General features: G+C 52.3%; 1 protein-coding gene across 1 annotated transcript in view; it reads right to left on the reverse strand.

Annotated features, from left to right (window-relative positions):
- Positions 1-19,313, reverse strand: part of LOC149436083 (protein Atg16l2-like) — a 63,278-nt gene extending 43,965 nt beyond the window's left edge. Inside the window, 10 exon segments of the mRNA XM_089662074.1 lie at positions 229-283; positions 1,669-1,721; positions 1,888-1,935; positions 1,937-1,979; positions 2,938-3,029; positions 3,031-3,181; positions 4,706-4,779; positions 5,121-5,211; positions 6,477-6,573; positions 19,211-19,313. Coding sequence (XP_089518200.1) covers positions 229-283; positions 1,669-1,721; positions 1,888-1,935; positions 1,937-1,979; positions 2,938-3,029; positions 3,031-3,181; positions 4,706-4,779; positions 5,121-5,211; positions 6,477-6,573; positions 19,211-19,313 — 807 coding nt within the window.
- Positions 19,314-20,161: the final 848 nt, after the last annotated feature.

A 20,161-nucleotide genomic window follows, 5' to 3' on the forward strand; every position in this document is an offset into this window, starting at 1 on the left:
CGGAGGTCTTTCAGCACAGCGGGGGCGGAGGTCTTTCAGCACAGCGGGGGCGGAGGTCTTTCAGCACAGCGGGGGCGGAGGTCTTTCAGCACAGCGGGGGCGGAGGTCTTTCAGCACAGCGGGGGTGGAGGTCTTTCAGCACAGCGGGGCGGATTACCAGAATGGACATAAGGAGACACTTGCCGGTTCTTCCTAGGCTGCATCTTCTCCGCCTCCAGGCTCCCAGACAGACCCCAGACTCCTGGAATCCAGCGAATCGGAAGAGCGCTGCTGCCGCAAGTCTCTGCAAAATTGAGAAGTGTTACCATCCAATGAGCCGATGGAACCCCGATACTGAAACAAAGGGGTGCAGATCCTGTCATCGGCTCCTTCACCAAACACCACCTACCACCACCACCACCACCACCACCATCCTTCTACCCCACGTGATTGGCCAGTTGATCGCACAGCATTTGGTGGTTTCTTGTTTCTCGTGTAATATTGGGTTTGCTACTCTTTACTATCAGAAAGTGGGGACAGTCGTGGATTGGTGGGATCTAGTCCTCCATAATCAGGGGGTTCTCATTCTGTGGTGCGCAGACATTTCAGGGGGCCCCTAGCCTTCCTCCCTCAATGTAAGATGGTCTTCACTACACAGTGCTGCCAGGAGACTGCAAAGCATTGGGGGGATTTTTATAGGGGACCCCGGCAACAACTGCTTACATGCAGACCGTCCCCTCTCTAACTGACACCATACACAGAATGGGGTGTGGCTAGCATTTTAAAGGAGGAGGAGTCAAAGTATGATGGGGTGTGGCCAGCAGTGCAGGGGGGGGGGGGGGGGGGGGGGGGAGTCTTACATTATGACAGATATAGTGGGAATGGGGTGTGGCCAGCATTGCTGCAGGGGAGGAGTCATTCAGCATACCAGATATAGCAGAAATGGGGTGTGGTCAGCAGAACAGAGGGGGAGGAGTTTTACAGTATAATAGATATAGCAATGATGAGGTGTGGCCCGAAGTGCAGAGGGGGAGGGGTCTTACAATATGACAGATATAGCAGGAAGGTGGCGCAGCCAGCAGAGCAGAGGGGAGGAGCTTTCCAATATCACAGATAGTGCGGGAATGAGGTGTGGCCAGCAGTGTGGAGGGGGAGGAGTCTTACAGTATGATGGATAATGGGAATGGGGGGTGGCCAGCAGTGTGGAAGAGGAGGAGTCTTACACTATGATTGGGAATGGGGTGTGGCCAGCAGTGTGGAAGGGGAAGGAGTCTTACTCTATGATAGATAATGGGGTTTGGCTAGTGGTGTGGAGGGGGAGGAGTCTTACAGTATGACAGATATAACAGGTATGGGGTGTGGCCAGAAGTGCAGGGGGGAGGAGTCTTACAGTATGATAGATATAGCAGTGATGGGGTGTGCCCAGCAGTGCAGGGGGGAGGAGTCTTACAGTATGATATAGCAGTGATGGGGTGTGGCCAGCATTGCAGAGGGGGAGGAGTCTTACAGTATGATAGATATAGCAGTGATGGAGTGTGGCCAGCAGTGCAGGGGGGAGGAGTCTTACAGTATGATAGATATAGCAGTGATAGGGGTGTGGCCAGCAGTGCAGGGGGGAGGAGTCTTACAGTATGATAGACATAGCAGTGATGGGGTGTGGCCAGCATTGCATAGGGGGAGGAGTCTTACAGTATAACAGATACAGCGGGAATGGGATGCAGCCAGCACGTTGATGACAAAATCTGCAAAGCGTCTTTAGAGACTCTGCAAAGCAAAAAGTATGGAGTTCATCGCAGGGAGCGGCTTTGTCCGACGCAGAAAAATCGGTTCCACTGATAGCGCCAACATTGATCCAGAGGAGATAAATGATCAGGATGTGCCAAAGAGATTCAAAAATAAATAAATCACCGGTGGTGAGGCCGGGATGACCTACCCTTCAGCGCTCAGCGTTTTTCGTTAAAGCTTTTCTGATTGTGTGCGTCCACATCTCCTTCCTCCTCCTACAAACACCAAACAGGTTTCGTCCATAAAGTACAAAGTTCAAGTCAGCATAAAAAAAATGACCCCAATTTGTGCCGTACAGCGAGAACAACGGAACCCCAACACTTCACCTGTGTCTCCCCGTAACCCCAACACTTCACCTGTGTCTCCCCGTAACCCCAACACTTCACCTGTGTCTCCCCGTAACCCCAACACTTCACCTGTGTCTCCCCGTAACCCCAACACTTCACCTGTGTCTCCCCGTAACCCCAACACTTCACCTGTGTCTCCCCGTAACCCCAACACTTCACCTGTGTCTCCCCGTAACCCCAACACTTCACCTGTGTTTCCCCATAACCCCAACACTTCACCTGTGTCTCCCCCATATCCCCAACACTTCACCTGTGTCTCCCCCATATCCCCAACACTTCACCTGTGTCTCCCCCATATCCCCAACACTTCACCTGTGTCTCCCCGTAACCCCAACACTTCACCTGTGTCTCCCCGTAACCCCAACACTTCACCTGTGCCTCCACCATACCCAACACTTTGCCTGTCCCTCCGCCATACCCAACACTTCGCCTGTGCCTCCGCCATACCCAACACTTCCCTTGTGCCTCCCCCATAACCCAACACTTCACCTGTACCCCCGCCATACCCAACACTTCACCTGTACCCCCGCCATACCCAACACTTCACCTGTGCCTCCGCCGTACCCAACACTTCACCTGTGTCTCCCTCACAACCCAACACTTCACCTGTGTCTCCCTCACAACCCAACACTTCACCTGTGCCTCCCCCATAACCCAACACTTCACCTGTGCCTCCCCCATAACCCAACACTTCACCTGTGCCTCCCCCATAACCCAACACTTCACCTGTGCCTCCCCCATAACCCAGCACTTCACCTATGTCTCCCCCATAACCCAACACTTCACCTGCGGGACGGTAGAATGCCCAGGTGCGCTCTGCTCTTACCTCTCATTCAGGTTGTTCTGCTGCTCCGCCTGCACGGCCTTCATCTTGTTCATGGTCTCGAGCAGATCCCGCTGCTCGATCTCCTTATCCCTGCAGCTCCTTCTCCATGTGGTGGCGTCGGGACAGCAGGTGGTCATAGTTCTCCTTCAGGTCAGCGTTGGCGCAGACAAGCCAGACCTCTTCCTCCTCCAGATACTGCCGCTGCAGCCGATGACCCTCCTTCTCATCTACGAGGTCCGCTCTACTGCTCGGGGGGGGAGACCGACATCGCGTCAGACGATCCAGAGAAAACACCCAACATTAGGTACAGTTCATTTCTTTTAGGGCCCATTCACATCTGTGTCTTGTGGGGGGGAAGACGACACACAACACGTTATGCACCAGAGCTGCATCACCCTAGTGCACTGGAGTCCCATTATAAAACTGAAAAAGTTTAACATACATACTGGACACAGTATGCACCCTTGACCCACACCTTGGAGGCACCCATGACCCCACACACCTTGGAGGCACCCATGACCCACACACCTTGGAGGCACCCATGACCCTCACACCTTGGAGGCAACCCATGACCCTCACACCTTGGAGGCACCCATGACCCTCACACCTTGGAGGCACCCATGACCCTCACACCTTGGAGGCACCCATGACCCTCACACCTTGGAGGCACCCATGACCCTCACACCTTGGAGGCACCCATGACCTCACACCTTGGAGGCACCCATGACCCTCACACCTTGGAGGCACCCATGACCCTCACACCTTGGAGGCACCCATGACCCTCACACCTTGGAGGCACCCATGACCCTCACACCTTGGAGGCACCCATGACCCTCACACCTTGGAGGCACCCATGACCCTCACACCTTGGAGGCACCCATGACCCTCACACCTTGGAGGCACCCATGACCCTCACACCTTGGAGGCACCCATGACCCTCACACCTTGGAGGCACCCATGACCCTCACACCTTGGAGGCACCCATGACCCTCACACCTTGGAGGCACCCATGACCCTCACACCTTGGAGGCACCCATGACCCTCACACCTTGGAGGCACCCATGACCCTCACACCTTGGAGGCACCCATGACCCTCACACCTTGGAGGCACCCATGACCCTCACACCTTGGAGGCACCCATGACCTCACACCTTGGAGGCACCCATGACCCTCACACCTTGGAGGCACCCATGACCCTCACACCTTGGAGGCACCCATGACCCTCACACCTTGGAGGCACCCATGACCCTCACACCTTGGAGGCACCCATGACCCTCACACCTTGGAGGCACCCATGACCCTCACACCTTGGAGGCACCCATGACCCTCACACCTTGGAGGCACCCATGACCCTCACACCTTGGAGGCACCCATGACCCTCACACCTTGGAGGCACCCATGACCCTCACCTTGGAGGCACCCATGACCCTCATCTTTGGAGGCACCCATGACCCTCATCTTGGAGGCACCCATGAAACTCCCCTTGTGAAGATGCTGGTCTTTCTAACTAGAATGCCCCAGCACTGGCTGCCTCTTTACCAACAGACCTGGTGTGCTTAGTAGTACATTCACAGTCTATTGGGAGAAGGAGAAAGTTTCTCCTGCATTCTGTGTAATCTTATCTTCCCAGCCTTGAAGGGCTTTTGCAGAACACAAACTGGCTTTGGGCCGGCAGACAATGGCGGCTCCTCTTTATATATATATTTTTTTTTTTTAAAGCCTGGGAGCATTAAAAAGGAAATAACCACATAAAACACCTGGAACTCACCGGACATTCTGCTTCTTCAGCAAATCATCTTTCTCCTGCACTTGCTTCTTTTGCTCGCAGGCTTCAAACGCCAACTGCCAAAAAATCATACGCAAAAACAGCAGGAGTCAAATCCCTAAACAGAATTAGGGGTTCCCACCATCCCTGTGATGAGTTCCCAGGTCTGTACATCTGCTGTGCCCATTATGAGGGGGTTCCCACCATCCCTGTGCCAAGTTCCCGGGTCTGTACGCCCGCTGTGCCCATTATGAGGGGTTCCCACCATCTCTGTACTGAGTTCCTGGGTCTGTACACCTGCGGTGCCCATTATGAGGGGTTCCCACCATGCCTGAATTGGTTTTAAAATCACCTGTTAATAAACAATCATGAAATGCCTATTCCAGTTTAGAGGATGCTCTCCAATTGTAGTGCATACCTCACCATTGGAGGTCTTCATTTCATCAATTTCCTTCTGTAGTGCGGAAAGGTCACCTGATCCAGGACTATAGGACACATCTGATGGAGACCTGTAATGCAGAAATCAGGACAAGTTCAGGACATTTCAATAGCTCAAACTATGGCTTTACCCCAGTGCCCTAAACAGCCAGCGACAACAGAAAGCCAAATTCTCGGCTCTGCTTTGGTCCATCTTTGGGATGCTCCTCTTTACCTTTTGAGAACACCCCTCCACCATAGAGTGTACCCGTCCATCTGTGTGTTCCAAACCACCATAGGTTATCGCCACCAACTTCTGCCTGCTCCTAGCAGCCATGAGGAGTCCCAGTCCACCTGTGAATTCCTGTCTACTATAGTGTATCCCCACCCACCTTTGCAGGTAGGTTCCTGCCCTAGAGTGTTACTTCCTGCCAGAAAGTGTCTCCTTCCACCTCTGTTCATTCCAGCTCACTATGGGGTGTCCCTATCAACCTCTGTTTATTCCGGTCCACCATGAGCTGTCTCCACCCACCTTTGCAAGTTCCTGCCCACCATGGGGTGTCCTTTCTTGTCCTTACATATTCCTGACCACCATGGAGTGTCCCTGCACATAATGAAGTGTTCTTGCCCACCTTTGCAGGTTCCGGATATCCATGGAGTGTCCCTGCTCACCTATGCAGGTTTCTGACCACCATGCTGTGTCCTTCCTACTTACCTCTGCATTTTCCTGCTCACCATAGGGAGTCCTTCCCCATTATTGCAGGTTCCTGTCCAGCATGGGGTGTTCCTGCTCACCTTTACATGTTCTTGCCCACCATTGAGTGTCCCTGCTTACCTCTACAAGTTTCTACCCACCATGGGGAGTCCTCACCCATCTTTGCAGGTTCCTGCCCACCATGGGGTGTCCCTGCCCACCTTTGCAAGTCCCTGCTCACCATGGGATGTCCCTGCCCACCTTTGCAAGTCCCTGCCCACCACAGAGTGTCCCCACCCATCTTTGGAGGTTCCTGTCCACCATGGAGTGTCCCTGCTTACCTCTACAAGTTCCTTCCCACCATGGGGTGTCCTCACACATCTTTGCAGGTTCCTGTCCACCATGGAGTGTCTCTGCCCACCTTTGCAAGTTCTTGCCCACCACTGAGTGTCCCCACCCATCTTTGCAGGTTCCTGTCCACCATGGGGTGTCCCTGCTCACCTTTGCAAGTTCTTGCCCACCATGGGGTGTCCTCACACATCATTGCAGGTTCCTGTCCACCATGGGGTGTCTCTGCCCACCTTTGCAAGATCTTGCCCACCATAGGGTGCTCCTGCCCACATTTTGTTCCATTTTCCAGGAATCAGAGTTCTCTGTACTCACCTAGCTGCATGGTGGTTCCCGGGGGAGGCGAGCGGTTCAGTTTGGATTTTTTCAGTCAGATCCTTCAGAAAAACTGACTTTTCCAATAGTTTATTGTCTGAAAATAAGTAAAAAAAAAAAACACTTTAAAAAGAGACATTCAATACTATATCCAGCCAACCGCGAGGTCCCACTCACACCTGAACGCTGTGTTGGGAAAAAGTCTGGCTCATTGCAGGATCTTTAGATGGCTACCGAACTCACAAAAAATAAAATGAACTTCCTGTGTGGCTGATATCTGATCTCAGCAGTTGCGATAAATGTGACTGCAATCCATAGAACATGCAGACGTAATCGAGATTCAGTCTCGGCAAACATTTACACATGGAAGATAGATCACGTAAGAGACTTATCTGTGAAATGACAGACATGGTGGTTGCCACCCAACATGGGGAACCTTGAAGAGGGTGGGCCACGGTATCAGAAGACCACCCGGGGTCCCTTCTGTCCACTAAGAGCAGAGAAATGAGGCTATGGGAGGATACCAAAACACCAAGGATGAAAACTCATCCGTGATGAGATGGTGAAGGACCTCTGCCGTCTGGACCTCCTTCTCCATGCCACCCTGCCTACACTTACTCTGCTGAGGCCACTGATGGCTGGTGAGTCCCTGAAGTGCTGCCCTGTGCTCCTGGACTTTGCTGTACCAGTTTGCGGCCTGCTACTCACTGGGCCCAGATTTTTGCTTTTGACTCTGGACTAAGCCCTGCTGTACTAGAGTGCCACCCTGTGCCAAGGACTTTGCCCATGTTGTGCTGGATCCCTGTCCATCCCTGCTGTGTGCCCAGTTTCTTGTGTGGATTACTCCTTTCCCTGCCAGACCTCTGCCAACCCTGCTTGCTACGTGTGTGGACTCTGTGCCTCCTGTCCTCCTCCCTGTACTGGGATATTTCTGAGCTGTGGCCAGACCCCACAACCCCATCCTGGAGACCATACCCCTAGCCATGCCCTGTGTGCTGGATTTAACCCTCTCATCCCCAGATATCTGCTCTGAGGTGGACTTGTCTCTGTGTGCTGGAGTAACCTGGCACTGCCTGGGACCTTTTCCCTGTGTGCTTAACTTAACCCTGTTCTGCCCAAAACCTTTACCAAAGGGATTAAACCCCTGCTCCCTGCCTGTGTTGAAGACTTACAGCCCTGCTGTGCCCTTGCTGCTCTGCCCTGTGGACCACCTGCCCTCTACTGCCCCATAATGCCACCCTGAGGATCATTCTTCATTGCTGTTTCTTGTGTTGTTCTGTGGACTAGTTTTTCTATTGTCTTTACCCCAAGTTTCCCCAATAAACACCCGCATTTTGGGTTTCCTGTGATCTGCCCGTGTGCGTTCTCTCTGAGCTCTTAGTAAGTCACAATGCCCATCTCAGAAATTTATGGAGTAAGCATGGGAAAAAAAAATAAAAATCACCAAGTAACATAATTGAGGAGAAGTATAGAACAATCTCTGAGGAACCTCTCCAAAAGATTATGTCCATCCAATCTCAGAAAGTTGGGAATTTGGTGGTGTTATGAAAACATCATAGAGCAAATCCTTGAGGAACATCACTGAAGAGCATGGAGCAATTCCATAAGGAACATCCCTGAGATTGTTGTGTCCAGCTCATCTCTGAAAGTTTGAAGGTCTGGTGATAGTATGGAGCCAGCATTGATCAAATCCATGAAGAACATCCCTAAAGAGCACAGAGAAAATATGTAAAGAACATCTCTGGATAATCGTTGTGTCCAGCTTATCTTTAAAAGTTTGGGGGTCTGTTTATGGTATGAAACCGGCATGAGGCCAATCCCTGAAGAACATCTCAGAGGAGCATGGAGAAAATCCCTGAGGTAACATCCCTCAATATTGTTCAGTCCAGCACATCTTAGAAAGTTGTGAGGTCTTGTAATGTTAGTCTACAAACGCCTGAGCTCCCATCTCACCGACAACAACCTTCTCGACCCTTTACAGTCTGGCTTCCGCCCCCTACACTCCTCCGAAACTGCCCTACTCAAACTCACCAATGACCTACTAACCGCCAAAACCAATGGCCACTATACTATACTCCTACTACTTGACCTCTCTATGGCTTTTGACACGGTTGACCACCCTCTCCTCCTCAAAAAACTGCACTCTCTTGGCCTCAGAGACTCCGCTCTCCTGGTTCTCCTCCTATCTATCGTAGCGCTCCTTCAGTGTTACCTAGAACGCTACCACCCCCCCCCCCACTCCCTCTGTCGGGGTCCCTCAAGGTTCTGTCCTCGGACTCCTTCTCTTCTCCATCTACACCTCCTCCCTTGGCCAATTGATAAACTCCCATGGCTTCAACTACCATCTCTATGCCGACGACACACAAATCTATCCTCTCCACCCCTCACCTCACCCCCTCAGTCTCCAATCGCATCACCAGCCTACTAAGTGACATATCGGCATGGATGTCACTCCACTTCCTCAAAATCAACCTTTCCAAACTGAGCTTCTAGTATTCCCCCCCAGCCCGTGCCCCCTCCCCCCGACTTCTCCATCAAGATCAACAACACTACCATCAGCCCCACCCCTCACACCAGGGTACTAGGTGTAATTCTAGACTCCAATCTGTCCTTTCAGCCCCAGATCCAATCACTGACAAACGCCCGTTCCTAACCTCAGAAACCACTAAGCAACTCATTCACTCCCTCATTATATCACGCCTCGACTACTGTAACTCCCTCCTCACTGGCCTACCTCACCGCAGGCTATCCCCACTACAGTCCATCATGAATGCTGCTGCCAGACTCATTCACCGTACTAACCGCTCTGTATCTGCCACCCCTCTCTGCCAATCCCTCCACTGGCCTCCACTCAGTGCCCTCCACCCCTCTCTGGCAATCCCTCCACTGGCCTCCATTCAGTGTCCTCCACCCCTCTGCCAATCCTTCCACTGGCCTCCACTCAGTGTCTTCCCACCCTCTCTGGCAATCACTCCACTGGCCTCCATTCAGTGTCCTCCACCCCTCTCTGGTAATCCCTCCACTGACCTCCATTCAGTGTCCTCCACCCCTCTCTGCCAATCCTTCCACTGGCCTCCATTCAGTGTCCTCCACCCCTCTCTGGTAATCCCTCCACTGGCCTCCATTCAGTGTCCTCCACCCCTCTCTGCCAATCCCTCCACTGACCTCCATTCAGTGTCCGCCACCCCTCTCTGCCAATCCCTCCACTGGCCTCCAGTGTCCTCCACCCCTCTCTGCCAATCCCTCCACTGGCTTCCAATTGCCCAACAGATAAAATTCAAAACACTAACACGGACGTATAAAGCCGTTCATAACACTGCCCCTAATTACATCACTGACCCAAACCGAACTCTCCGGTCCTCGCAAAAACATCCTACTCTCTAGCTCCCTTGTCTCCTCTCATGCTCGTCTCCAGGATTTCTCAAGGGCTTCACCCATCCTCTGGAACTCCCTACCCCAAGCTTTCAGGCTATCGCCTACTCTGCTCACCTTTAGGCGCACTCTGAAAACCCATCTCTTCAGGAAGCCTACCCCGCCCCCAATGTATTTTTAATGCATTCTATTTCCATAAAGTCATGGAGTCATCAGGGAACAAATTACTAAGGAACATCATTGAGAAGAAGCATGGAACAATCTCGCAGGAACCTCTCCAATAGATTATGTCCAGCCAATCTCAAAGTTGGGAGGTTTGGTAATGTCATGGACACATCATAGAGCAAATCCTTGAGAAACATCACTGAGGAGCATGGAGCAAATCCCTGAGAGATTGTTTTGTCAAGCTCATCTCAGAAAGTTTGGAGGTCTGGTGAGCCAGCATGGAGCTAATCTTGGAGGAAAATCTCTGAGGAGCATGAAGTAAATTTCTAAGGAACATCTCCTCAAGATTGCTGTGTCCATCCCATCTCAGAAAGTTGGAGATCTGATAATGTTATGGAGCCAATTCCAAAGAAAAACCTTTGGAGGAGCGTGGAGCAAATCTCTGAGGAACATCCACTCAGGATTGCTGTGCATCTAAGGATGCACAGCAATCCTGAGTGGATGTTCCTCAGAGATTTGCTCCACGCTCCTCAGAGGCATCTAAGGATGCACGCAGCCTGGCTCAGGAGCACGCCTGTATGGGTGCCCCCTCAGCAACCGGCTTCCTGAAAGAGCACTCAGAGGAAAAAGTGGACAGAACTGGGGGGACTCCAGAATGTGTTTTGTGCAAAGTGGGCAAAATCGAATGTTCTACGACTAGATTTTCTACAATCCGAATGTGTGAATGCAGAAAAATATCACATTATGGTCACTAGATGAAACTGATGAGGACATTCGATTTTGCTTCGGAACAGTTTTGATCTATGAAGGGGTGGAAGCATACATTTTATTGTCATACATTTGCAAGGAAGTAACTTCTTAAACTTAATACATTTTTTTTTGGTGGTCAGAATGGTACAAGTAGATGGAAATGAGTCAGCAGAGGCATTTCTGAGCAGAGGAACCAGATCTACAGCCACCATGGCCTGAGGGCAGACATAACAAGGAAGTAGCTGGTATCTCAATGTTGCAAAGGACAGGGAGGGGCATAGGTTCTCCCAAAATACCGGGAAATTCCTACACACGGCGGAGGCCAATTTACAGAACAAACATAATACAATGTATACAGAATACTAAGCATTATTAACACACTGATAAGATTACTAATTTACACTCTTAGGTAGAATAAAAAAGGCGAGAAGATTCTACATTCTTCTTTAATTTGAAGGGCGCACCTCACCAGCGCCACGTTCTACTAAAAGAAGAAGGACCATACCAAATCCTCAGCAGAGAGGTCACCTCCTATTGTCATGCATGGTCAACACTGGATCAAACGCTATCCAGCCTTCTCTAGGACTGTTACATTGTTATTGTATCTCTTCCTCCTCAGCCTTCCAGCGGCGGTCATGTGACCCAATGCCATGGCAAGACTGAAGGGAAGACCGGAGGTCAGATTTTCGTCAGGCACGAGGAAACAGAGGGGACTTAGGCAATGCCTGCAATGCTTTCTGGACATCGTCACTAACTGGTTTTACTTCTTGTCCGGGTTTACTTGTAAACAAATGACAGATTGATGTCTAATGTCACTCTGAGAAAAGATCTGAACATGTGATTATAGCACCCCTTCCTCTGTGCGTTCTCTGAGATGATATAATCGTCCTATAGACTGCTTGTGAAATACCAACAAATGAGCAACCATATCCCAACCAACTGCCACCATTTACTATCACAGCACCTCCAAAAGGCCATCGTGGGTGGGTTATCGGAGATGGAAATCATCGCAGAGGCAGCAGATATGTCTGCAACTTTGAGAGGAACCCCATCACATGACTGTGGGGGTGACATCACCCTGTAAGCTCCAACACCGGCGGCTGTGAGAGAGGAAGGAGCAATGTGGGAACACCCTGCAGAGCCCTGATCTCTGGAAAAGTTTGTATGACCCCACAGAGCCCTGATATTTAGAAGAGATGGTATGGCCCCATAGAGCCTTGATTTCTGAAGGAGAAGGAATGGCACCACAGGACCATGATCTCTGGAAGGAATGGTATGGCCCAACAGAGCACTGATCTCTGGAAGGGATGGTATGACCCCACATAGCCCTGATCTCTGGAAGGGATGGTATGACCCCTGATCTCTGGAAGGGATGGTATGACCCCTGGTCTCTGGAAGGGATGGTATGACCCCTGGTCTCTGGAAGAGATGGTATGACCCCTGGTCTCTGGAAGAGATGGTATGACCCCTGGTCTCTGGAAGAGATGGTATGACCCCTGGTCTCTGGAAGAGATGGTATGACCCCTGGTCTCTGGAAGAGATGGTATGACCCCTGGTCTCTGGAAGAGATGGTATGACCCCCTGGTCTCTGGAAGAGATGGTATGACCCCTGGTCTCTGGAAGAGATGGTATGACCCCTGGTCTCTGGAAGAGATGGTATGACCCCTGGTCTCTGGAAGAGATGGTATGACCCCTGGTCTCTGGAAGAGATGGTATGACCCCTGGTCTCTGGAAGAGATGGTATGACCCCTGGTCTCTGGAAGAGATGGTATGACCCCTGGTCTCTGGAAGAGATGGTATGACCCCTGGTCTCTGGAAGAGATGGTATGACCCCTGGTCTCTGGAAGAGATGGTATGACCCCTGGTCTCTGGAAGAGATGGTATGACCCCTGGTCTCTGGAAGAGATGGTATGACCCCTGGTCTCTGGAAGAGATGGTATGACCCCTGGTCTCTGGAAGAGATGGTATGAACCCCTGGTCTCTGGAAGAGATGGTATGACCCCTGGTCTCTGGAAGAGATGGTATGACCCCTGGTCTCTGGAAGAGATGGTATGACCCCTGGTCTCTGGAAGAGATGGTATGACCCCTGGTCTCTGGAAGAGATGGTATGACCCCTGATCTCTGGAAGAGATGGTATGACCCCTGATCTCTGGAAGAGATGGTATGACCCCTGATCTCTGGAAGAGATGGTATGACCCCTGATCTCTGGAAGAGATGGTATGACCCCTGATCTCTGGAAGAGATGGTATGACCCCTGATCTCTGGAAGAGATGGTATGACCCCTGATCTCTGGAAGAGATGGTATGACCCCTGATCTCTGGAAGAGATGGTATGACCCCTGATCTCTGGAAGAGATGGTATGACCCCTGATCTCTGGAAGAGATGGTATGATCCCTGATCTCTGGAAGAGATGGTATGACCCCTGATCTCTGGAAGAGATGGTATGACCCCTGATCTCTGGAAGAGATGGTATGACCCCTGATCTCTGGAAGAGATGGTATGACCCCTGATCTCTGGAAAGATGGTATGACCCCTGATCTCTGGAAGAGATGGTATGACCCCTGATCTCTGGAAGAGATGGTATGACCCCTGATCTCTGGAAGAGATGGTATGACCCCCTGATCTCTGGAAGAGATGGTATGACCCCTGATCTCTGGAAGAGATGGTATGACCCCTGATCTCTGGAAGAGATGGTATGACCCCTGATCTCTGGAAGAGATGGTATGACCCCTGATCTCTGGAAGAGATGGTATGACCCCTGATCTCTGGAAGAGATGGTATGACCCCTGATCTCTGGAAGAGATGGTATGACCCCTGATCTCTGGAAGAGATGGTATGACCCCTGATCTCTGGAAGAGATGGTATGATCCCTGATCTCTGGAAGAGGTAGCATGACCCCACAGAGCCCTGATCTCTGGAAGAGATAGCATGACCCCACAGAGTCCTGATCTCTGGAAGAGATGGTATGGCCCTCACAGAACCCTGATCTCTGGAAGAGATGGTATGGCCCTCACAGAACCCTGATCTCTGGAAGAGATGTTATGATCCCTGATCTCTGGAAGAGATGGTATGATCCCTGATCTCTGGAAGAGATGGTATGATCCCTGATCTCTGGAAGAGATGGTATGATCCCTGATCTCTGGAAGAGATGGTATGATCCCTGATCTCTGGAAGAGATGGTATGATCCCTGATCTCTGGAAGAGGTAGCATGACCCCACAGAGCCCTGATCTCTGGAAGAGATAGCATGACCCCACAGAGTCCTGATCTCTGGAAGAGATGGTATGGCCCTCACAGAACCCTGATCTCTGGAAGAGATGGTATGGCCCTCACAGAACCCTGATCTCTAGAAGAGATGGTATGGCCCTCACAGAGCCCTGATCCCTGCAGGAGATACTAGCCCATTGTGTTCTGGGAATCCTGTTTTTAAGACAAATGGTGGATACCCCAAATATTTATTTGACTTAAGTTTTGTTTTTTCTATTTAAGCACTTTATATATTGTCAATTATTACATGAAATCTATTCATGATGCTGTTTTTGTTTTTAAAGCATCCTCACTCCACACTCTTGCACAGTACTCTATATATAGAATATCAAAATACACGCCGTTTCCCCTTTAACCCGGCTTCCAAAAATGAAGGAGCCCGCACACGGGGTCATGTAACAACTCGCAGGGTGTAGCACTGGCTCAGCAACCAGCAGCAGAAACAGGAAACGTTTTTCCAGTTTCACATCCTCACCTCAAAATCTGAACTTCAAATTCTAAAAAGTAAAACTTTGATGAAGTTTCTGTATGTGAGATAATATCAGGAGAAACCGCATGTTATATAAAAAAGGAATACTTCCTCTAAATCTACTAAAACACAATGCAATCATCTCGGACCATCTAACCAAGCAGTATGGACTAGAGACCCTACCACATACACACACAGAGGATGATTGCACAATCCCCGGACAGTCGCAGAGAACACTATCACGATCATTTATTGAGATGCAACTGTATTTAAAGAACCTTTTACAAAGGCTAAAAGCATGCTAAAGTGGCCTCTAAAACCGTCCTCTGCCCTGCGGACCCCGTCCTCTGCCCTGCGGACCCCGTCCCTCTGCCCTGCGGACCCCGTCCCTCTGCCCTGCGGACCCCGTCCCTCTGCCCTGCGGACCCCGTCCCTCTGCCCTGCGGACCCCGTCCCTCTGCCCTGCGGACATCATCTACTGCTCTGCTGACCCCGTCCTTCTGCCCTGCTGACATCATCTTCTGCCCCTGCTGACCCCATTCCACTGCCTTACTGACATCATCCACTGCTCTGCTGACATCCTCTACTGCTCTGCTGACCCCTACCACTGCCATACTGACATCCTCTACTGCTCTGATGACCCCGTCCACTGCCCTGCGGACCCCATTCCACTGCCCTGCTGACATCATCCACTACTCTGCTGACCCCGTTCCACTGCCCTGCTGACATCCTCTACTGCTCTGCTGACCCCTACCACTGCCCTGCTGACCCCGTCCACTGCCCTGCTGACCCCGTCCACTGCCCTGCTGACCCCGTCCACTGCCCTGCTGACCCCGTCCACTGCCCTGCTGACCCTGTCCACTGCTATACTGACATCTACTGCTCTGATGACCCCGTCCACTGCCCCTGCTGACTGACACCATTCACAGTTCGACACCAGTGGGGACTTGTGACCAGGCCCTAGCGTTCCGCCACCATGAGTTCCCATTACAGAACATGTGAAAGGGTCATGCTGCTGTAAATCCTATGGGCAGAGAGCGGGGCGGCGCTTAGCCACACTGTGTGTGTCAACAGCCGCACACAGGTGCATCCCAACAGCAAATGGTTTGCTATGGGGCACACAAAGAGATGGAGCCCAGAGCGTTGGAGAGGTACCCCCAGAAGAGGAGGTTCTGACGTATACATCAATGCAATCAGAGTCACTGCTTATCAAGTGCTGCCGCGATATCAGGAGGAGCCGCCTAAAGACTCTGATACACATGGTAGGAGTAAGCGCCAAGTGCAGCGTGAAACGCGTTGCTGTGTCCTTCCCCCCCCACTTTGATTTCACGGTTTTTGTACATGTATATGTGACATAAAAATGGCTTTTGATTGGATCTGAGGAGAGCCGTCATCCAGATATCACTCTTGCTTTCATCCGGCAGATACGAGCCGAGCTATCGCCTTCCTGAACCCGGGTGACTGAGTCCGGTGGTACCGGCAAGCCTGGAGCAGCGGTTTGTTTATACTCAGAGAGAGGAACAGTGAAGTCCAGGCACAACGCAAAACTGGCCACCGGCCACTCTGGGACATACACCGGCCACACACCGGGACATACACCGGCCACACACCGGGACATACACCGGGACATACACCGGCCACACACCGGGACATACACCGGCCACACACCGGGACATACACCGGCCACACACCGGGACATACACCGACCACACACCGGGACATACACCGGCCACACACCGGGACATACACCGGCCACACACCGGGACATACACCGGGACATACACCGGCCACACACCGGGACATACACCGGGACATACACCGGGACATACACCGACCACACACCGGGACATACACCGACCACACACCAGGACATACACCGGCCACACACCGGGACATACACTGGCCACACACCGGGACATACACGGCCACACACCGGGACATACACCGGGACATACACTCGGCCACACACCGGGACATACACCGGCCACACACCGGGACATACACCGGCCACACACACCGGCCACACACCGGCCACACACACCGGCCACACACCGGGACATACACCGGCCACACACCGGGACATACACCGGCCACACACCGGGACATACACCGGCCACACACCGGGACATACACTGGCCACACACCGGGACATACACTGGCCACACACCGGGACATACACCGGCCACACTCCGGGACATACACCGGCCACACACCGGGACATACACAGGCCACACACCGGGACATACACCGACCACACACCGGGACATACACCGACCACACACCGGGACATACACCGACCACACACCGGGACATACACCGACCACACACCGGGACATACACCGACCACACACCGGGACATATACCGACCACACATTGGGACATACACCGACCACACACCGGGGACATACACCGACCACACACCGGGACATACACCGACCACACCGGGACATACACCGACCACACACCGGGACATACACCGACCACACACCGGGGACATACACCGACCACACACCGGGACATACACCGACCACACACCGGGACATACACCGACCACACCGGGACATACACCGACCACACACCGGGACATACACCGACCACACACCGGGACATACACCGACCACACACCGGGACATACACCGACCACACCGGGACATACACCGGTCTACAATGACTACAAACGGAGATGCAACGATTATCGGATTGTATCAGTGAAGCTCCTCATTACAGAAAATCTGTTTTTTAAAACGAGACAAAAACATTTTGTATCATTTTCACGTACAAACTTCAGGATTCATAAACAGATACATTGTATCCGCTTACTATCAGATAAATACAAAGTCATCCGCCCCTCCGCTGTCTAGTAACTCATTAATCGATTCTCTGTGTGATGCAACAAAATGTCAATGAACGATGAGAGTCACCCGAGGTCACGACACCACCGGATTCCAGAGAGATGGGAGCGCAATTCCACTATGGCGTAGAAGCAGCATACAGGAAAAATTCCCCCCCCCCCCAGGAAAACTCACCCTTCCAGGACCTCCTTCCTCCAAGGAACCCCTACCCTCAGGAAAAAATCTCCCTTTTGAACCCCCCCCCCCATGGAAAACACCTTCCTCCAAGAACCGCCCCCCCCTCCCAAAAAAAAGGACAGAAAGAAAAAACACCCTCTCCCTCAAGGAAAAACATCTTCCTATAGGGAACCCACCTTTCCCATGGAAAAACACCTTTCTCCAAGGAACATACCCCCCTCTTGGATAAGACACCCCCCTTCAAGGAAAAACACCCCCTTCCATGGAAACACACCCTCCTCCAAGGAAAACAGCCCCCTCCAAAGAAGCGCACCCTTCTCCAAAAAAACACACCCCCTACAAGGAAAAACATCCTCCACCAAGGAAAAATACCATTACCCCCCCCCCCCGCCAAGAAAAAAAACACCATCTAAGGAAGAACATCCTGCACCAAGGCAGAACATACCCCGCCAAGGAAGAACATCCTCCGCCAAGGCAGAACATACCCCGCCAAGGAAGAACATCCTCCGCCAAGGCAGAACATCCTCCGCCAAGGCAGAACATCCTCCGCCAAGGCAGAACATCCTCCTCCAAGGAAGAACATCCTCCGCCAAGGAAGAACATCCAAGGAAGAACATCCTCCGCCAAGGAAGAACATCCCCCGCCAAGGAAGAACATCCCCGCCAAGGAAGAACATCCCCCCCGCCAAGGAAGAACATTCCCCCCGCCAAGGAAGAACATTCCCCCCGCCAAGGAAGAACATCCCCCGCCAAGGAAGAACATCCCCCGCCAAGGAAGAACATCCAAGGACGAACATCCAAAGAAGAACATCCTCCGCCAAGGAAGAACATCCTCCGCCAAAGAAGAACATCCTCCGCCAAGGAAGAACATCCCCCGCCAAGGAAGAACATCCCCCGCCAAGGAAGAACATTCCCCGCCAAGGAAGAACATCCCCCCCGCCAAGGAAGAACATCCAAGGACAAACATCCCCGCCAAGGAAGAACATCTCCCGCCAAGGAAGAACATCCCCCGCCAAGGAAGAACATCCCCCGCCAAGGAAGAACATCCTCCGCCAAGGAAGAACATCCAAGGACGAACATCCTCCGCCAAGGACGAACATCCTCCGCCAAGGAAGAACATCCCCCGCCAAGGAAGAACATCCCCCGCCAAGGAAGAACATCCCCCGCCAAGGAAGAACATCCCCCGCCAAGGAAGAACATCCCCCGCCAAGGAAGAACATCCCCCGCCAAGGAAGAACATCCCCCGCCAAGGAAGAACATCCCCCGCCAAGGAAGAACATCCAAGGACGAACATCCTCCGCCAAGGACGAACATCCTCCGCCAAGGACGAACATCCTCCGCCAAGGACGAACATCCTCCGCCAAGGACGAACATCCTCCGCCAAGGAAGAACATCCTCCGCCAAGGACGAACATCCTCCGCCAAGGAAGAACATCCTCCGCCAAGGAAGAACATCCTCCGCCAAGGAAGAACATCCTCGCCAAGGAAGAACATCCTCCGCCAAGGAAGAACATCCTCCGCCAAGGAAGAACATCCCCCGCCAAGGAAGAACATCCCCCGCCAAGGAAGAACATCCCCCGCCAAGGAAGAACATCCCCCGCCAAGGAAGAACATCCCCCGCCAAGGAAGAACATCCCCCGCCAAGGAAGAACATCCCCGCCAAGGAAGAACATCCAAGGACGAACATCCCTCCGCCAAGGACGAACATCCTCCGCCAAGGACGAACATCCTCCGCCAAGGACGAACATCCTCCGCCAAGGACGAACATCCTCCGCCAAGGACGAACATCCTCCGCCAAGGACGAACATCCTCCGCCAAGGAAGAACATCCTCCGCCAAGGAAGAACATCCTCCGCCAAGGAAGAACATCCTCCGCCAAGGAAGAACATCCTCCCGCCAAGGAAGAACATCCTCCGCCAAGGAAGAACATCCTCCGCCAAGGAAGAACATCCTCCGCCAAGGAAGAACATCCTCCGCCAAGGAAGAACATCCTCCGCCAAGGAAGAACATCCTCCGCCAAGGAAGAACATCCTCCGCCAAGGAAGAACATCCCCCGCCACGGAAGAACATCCCCCGCCACGGAAGAACATCCCCCGCCACGGAAGAACATCCCCCGCCACGGAAGAACATCCCCCGCCACGGAAGAACATCCCCCGCCACGGAAGAACATCCCCCGCCACGGAAGAACATCCCCCGCCACGGAAGAACATCCCCCACCACGGAAGAACCAAAGAAGAACATCCCCCGCCAAGGAAGAACATCCAAGGAAGAACATCCAAGGAAGAACATCCAAGGAAGAACATCCTCCTCCTAAGGAAAAAACACTCTCCTCTAAGGAAACCCCCCCCCCAGGTTGACACCCCCCACTGCAAGCACATCCCCCCAGGAAGTCATACAATTGTCCCAGTCTGTGGGCACGTCTTCCCGAGTCTATTCCCCAACTGACTACTCTGGGAGGATCATTTTTCTTCATCAGCACCTCAGTAGTGTCAGTACTGGAAGGGGGGGTGGGGGGGTTATGTGACTGAGCAGCTTGCCATGTCCCCAGTATAAGATCCTTCCTCTTATCCGCAGACATGGAAATCTGATACTTCTGTTCTACTAAATCATTTCATTATGTGACCTTCTCCTTAAAGG

This window comes from Staurois parvus, unplaced genomic scaffold, assembly GCF_062004578.1.
Source record: "Staurois parvus isolate SC_StPar_1 unplaced genomic scaffold, SC_StPar_1.0 ptg001424l, whole genome shotgun sequence".
NCBI lineage: Eukaryota > Metazoa > Chordata > Amphibia > Anura > Ranidae > Staurois > Staurois parvus.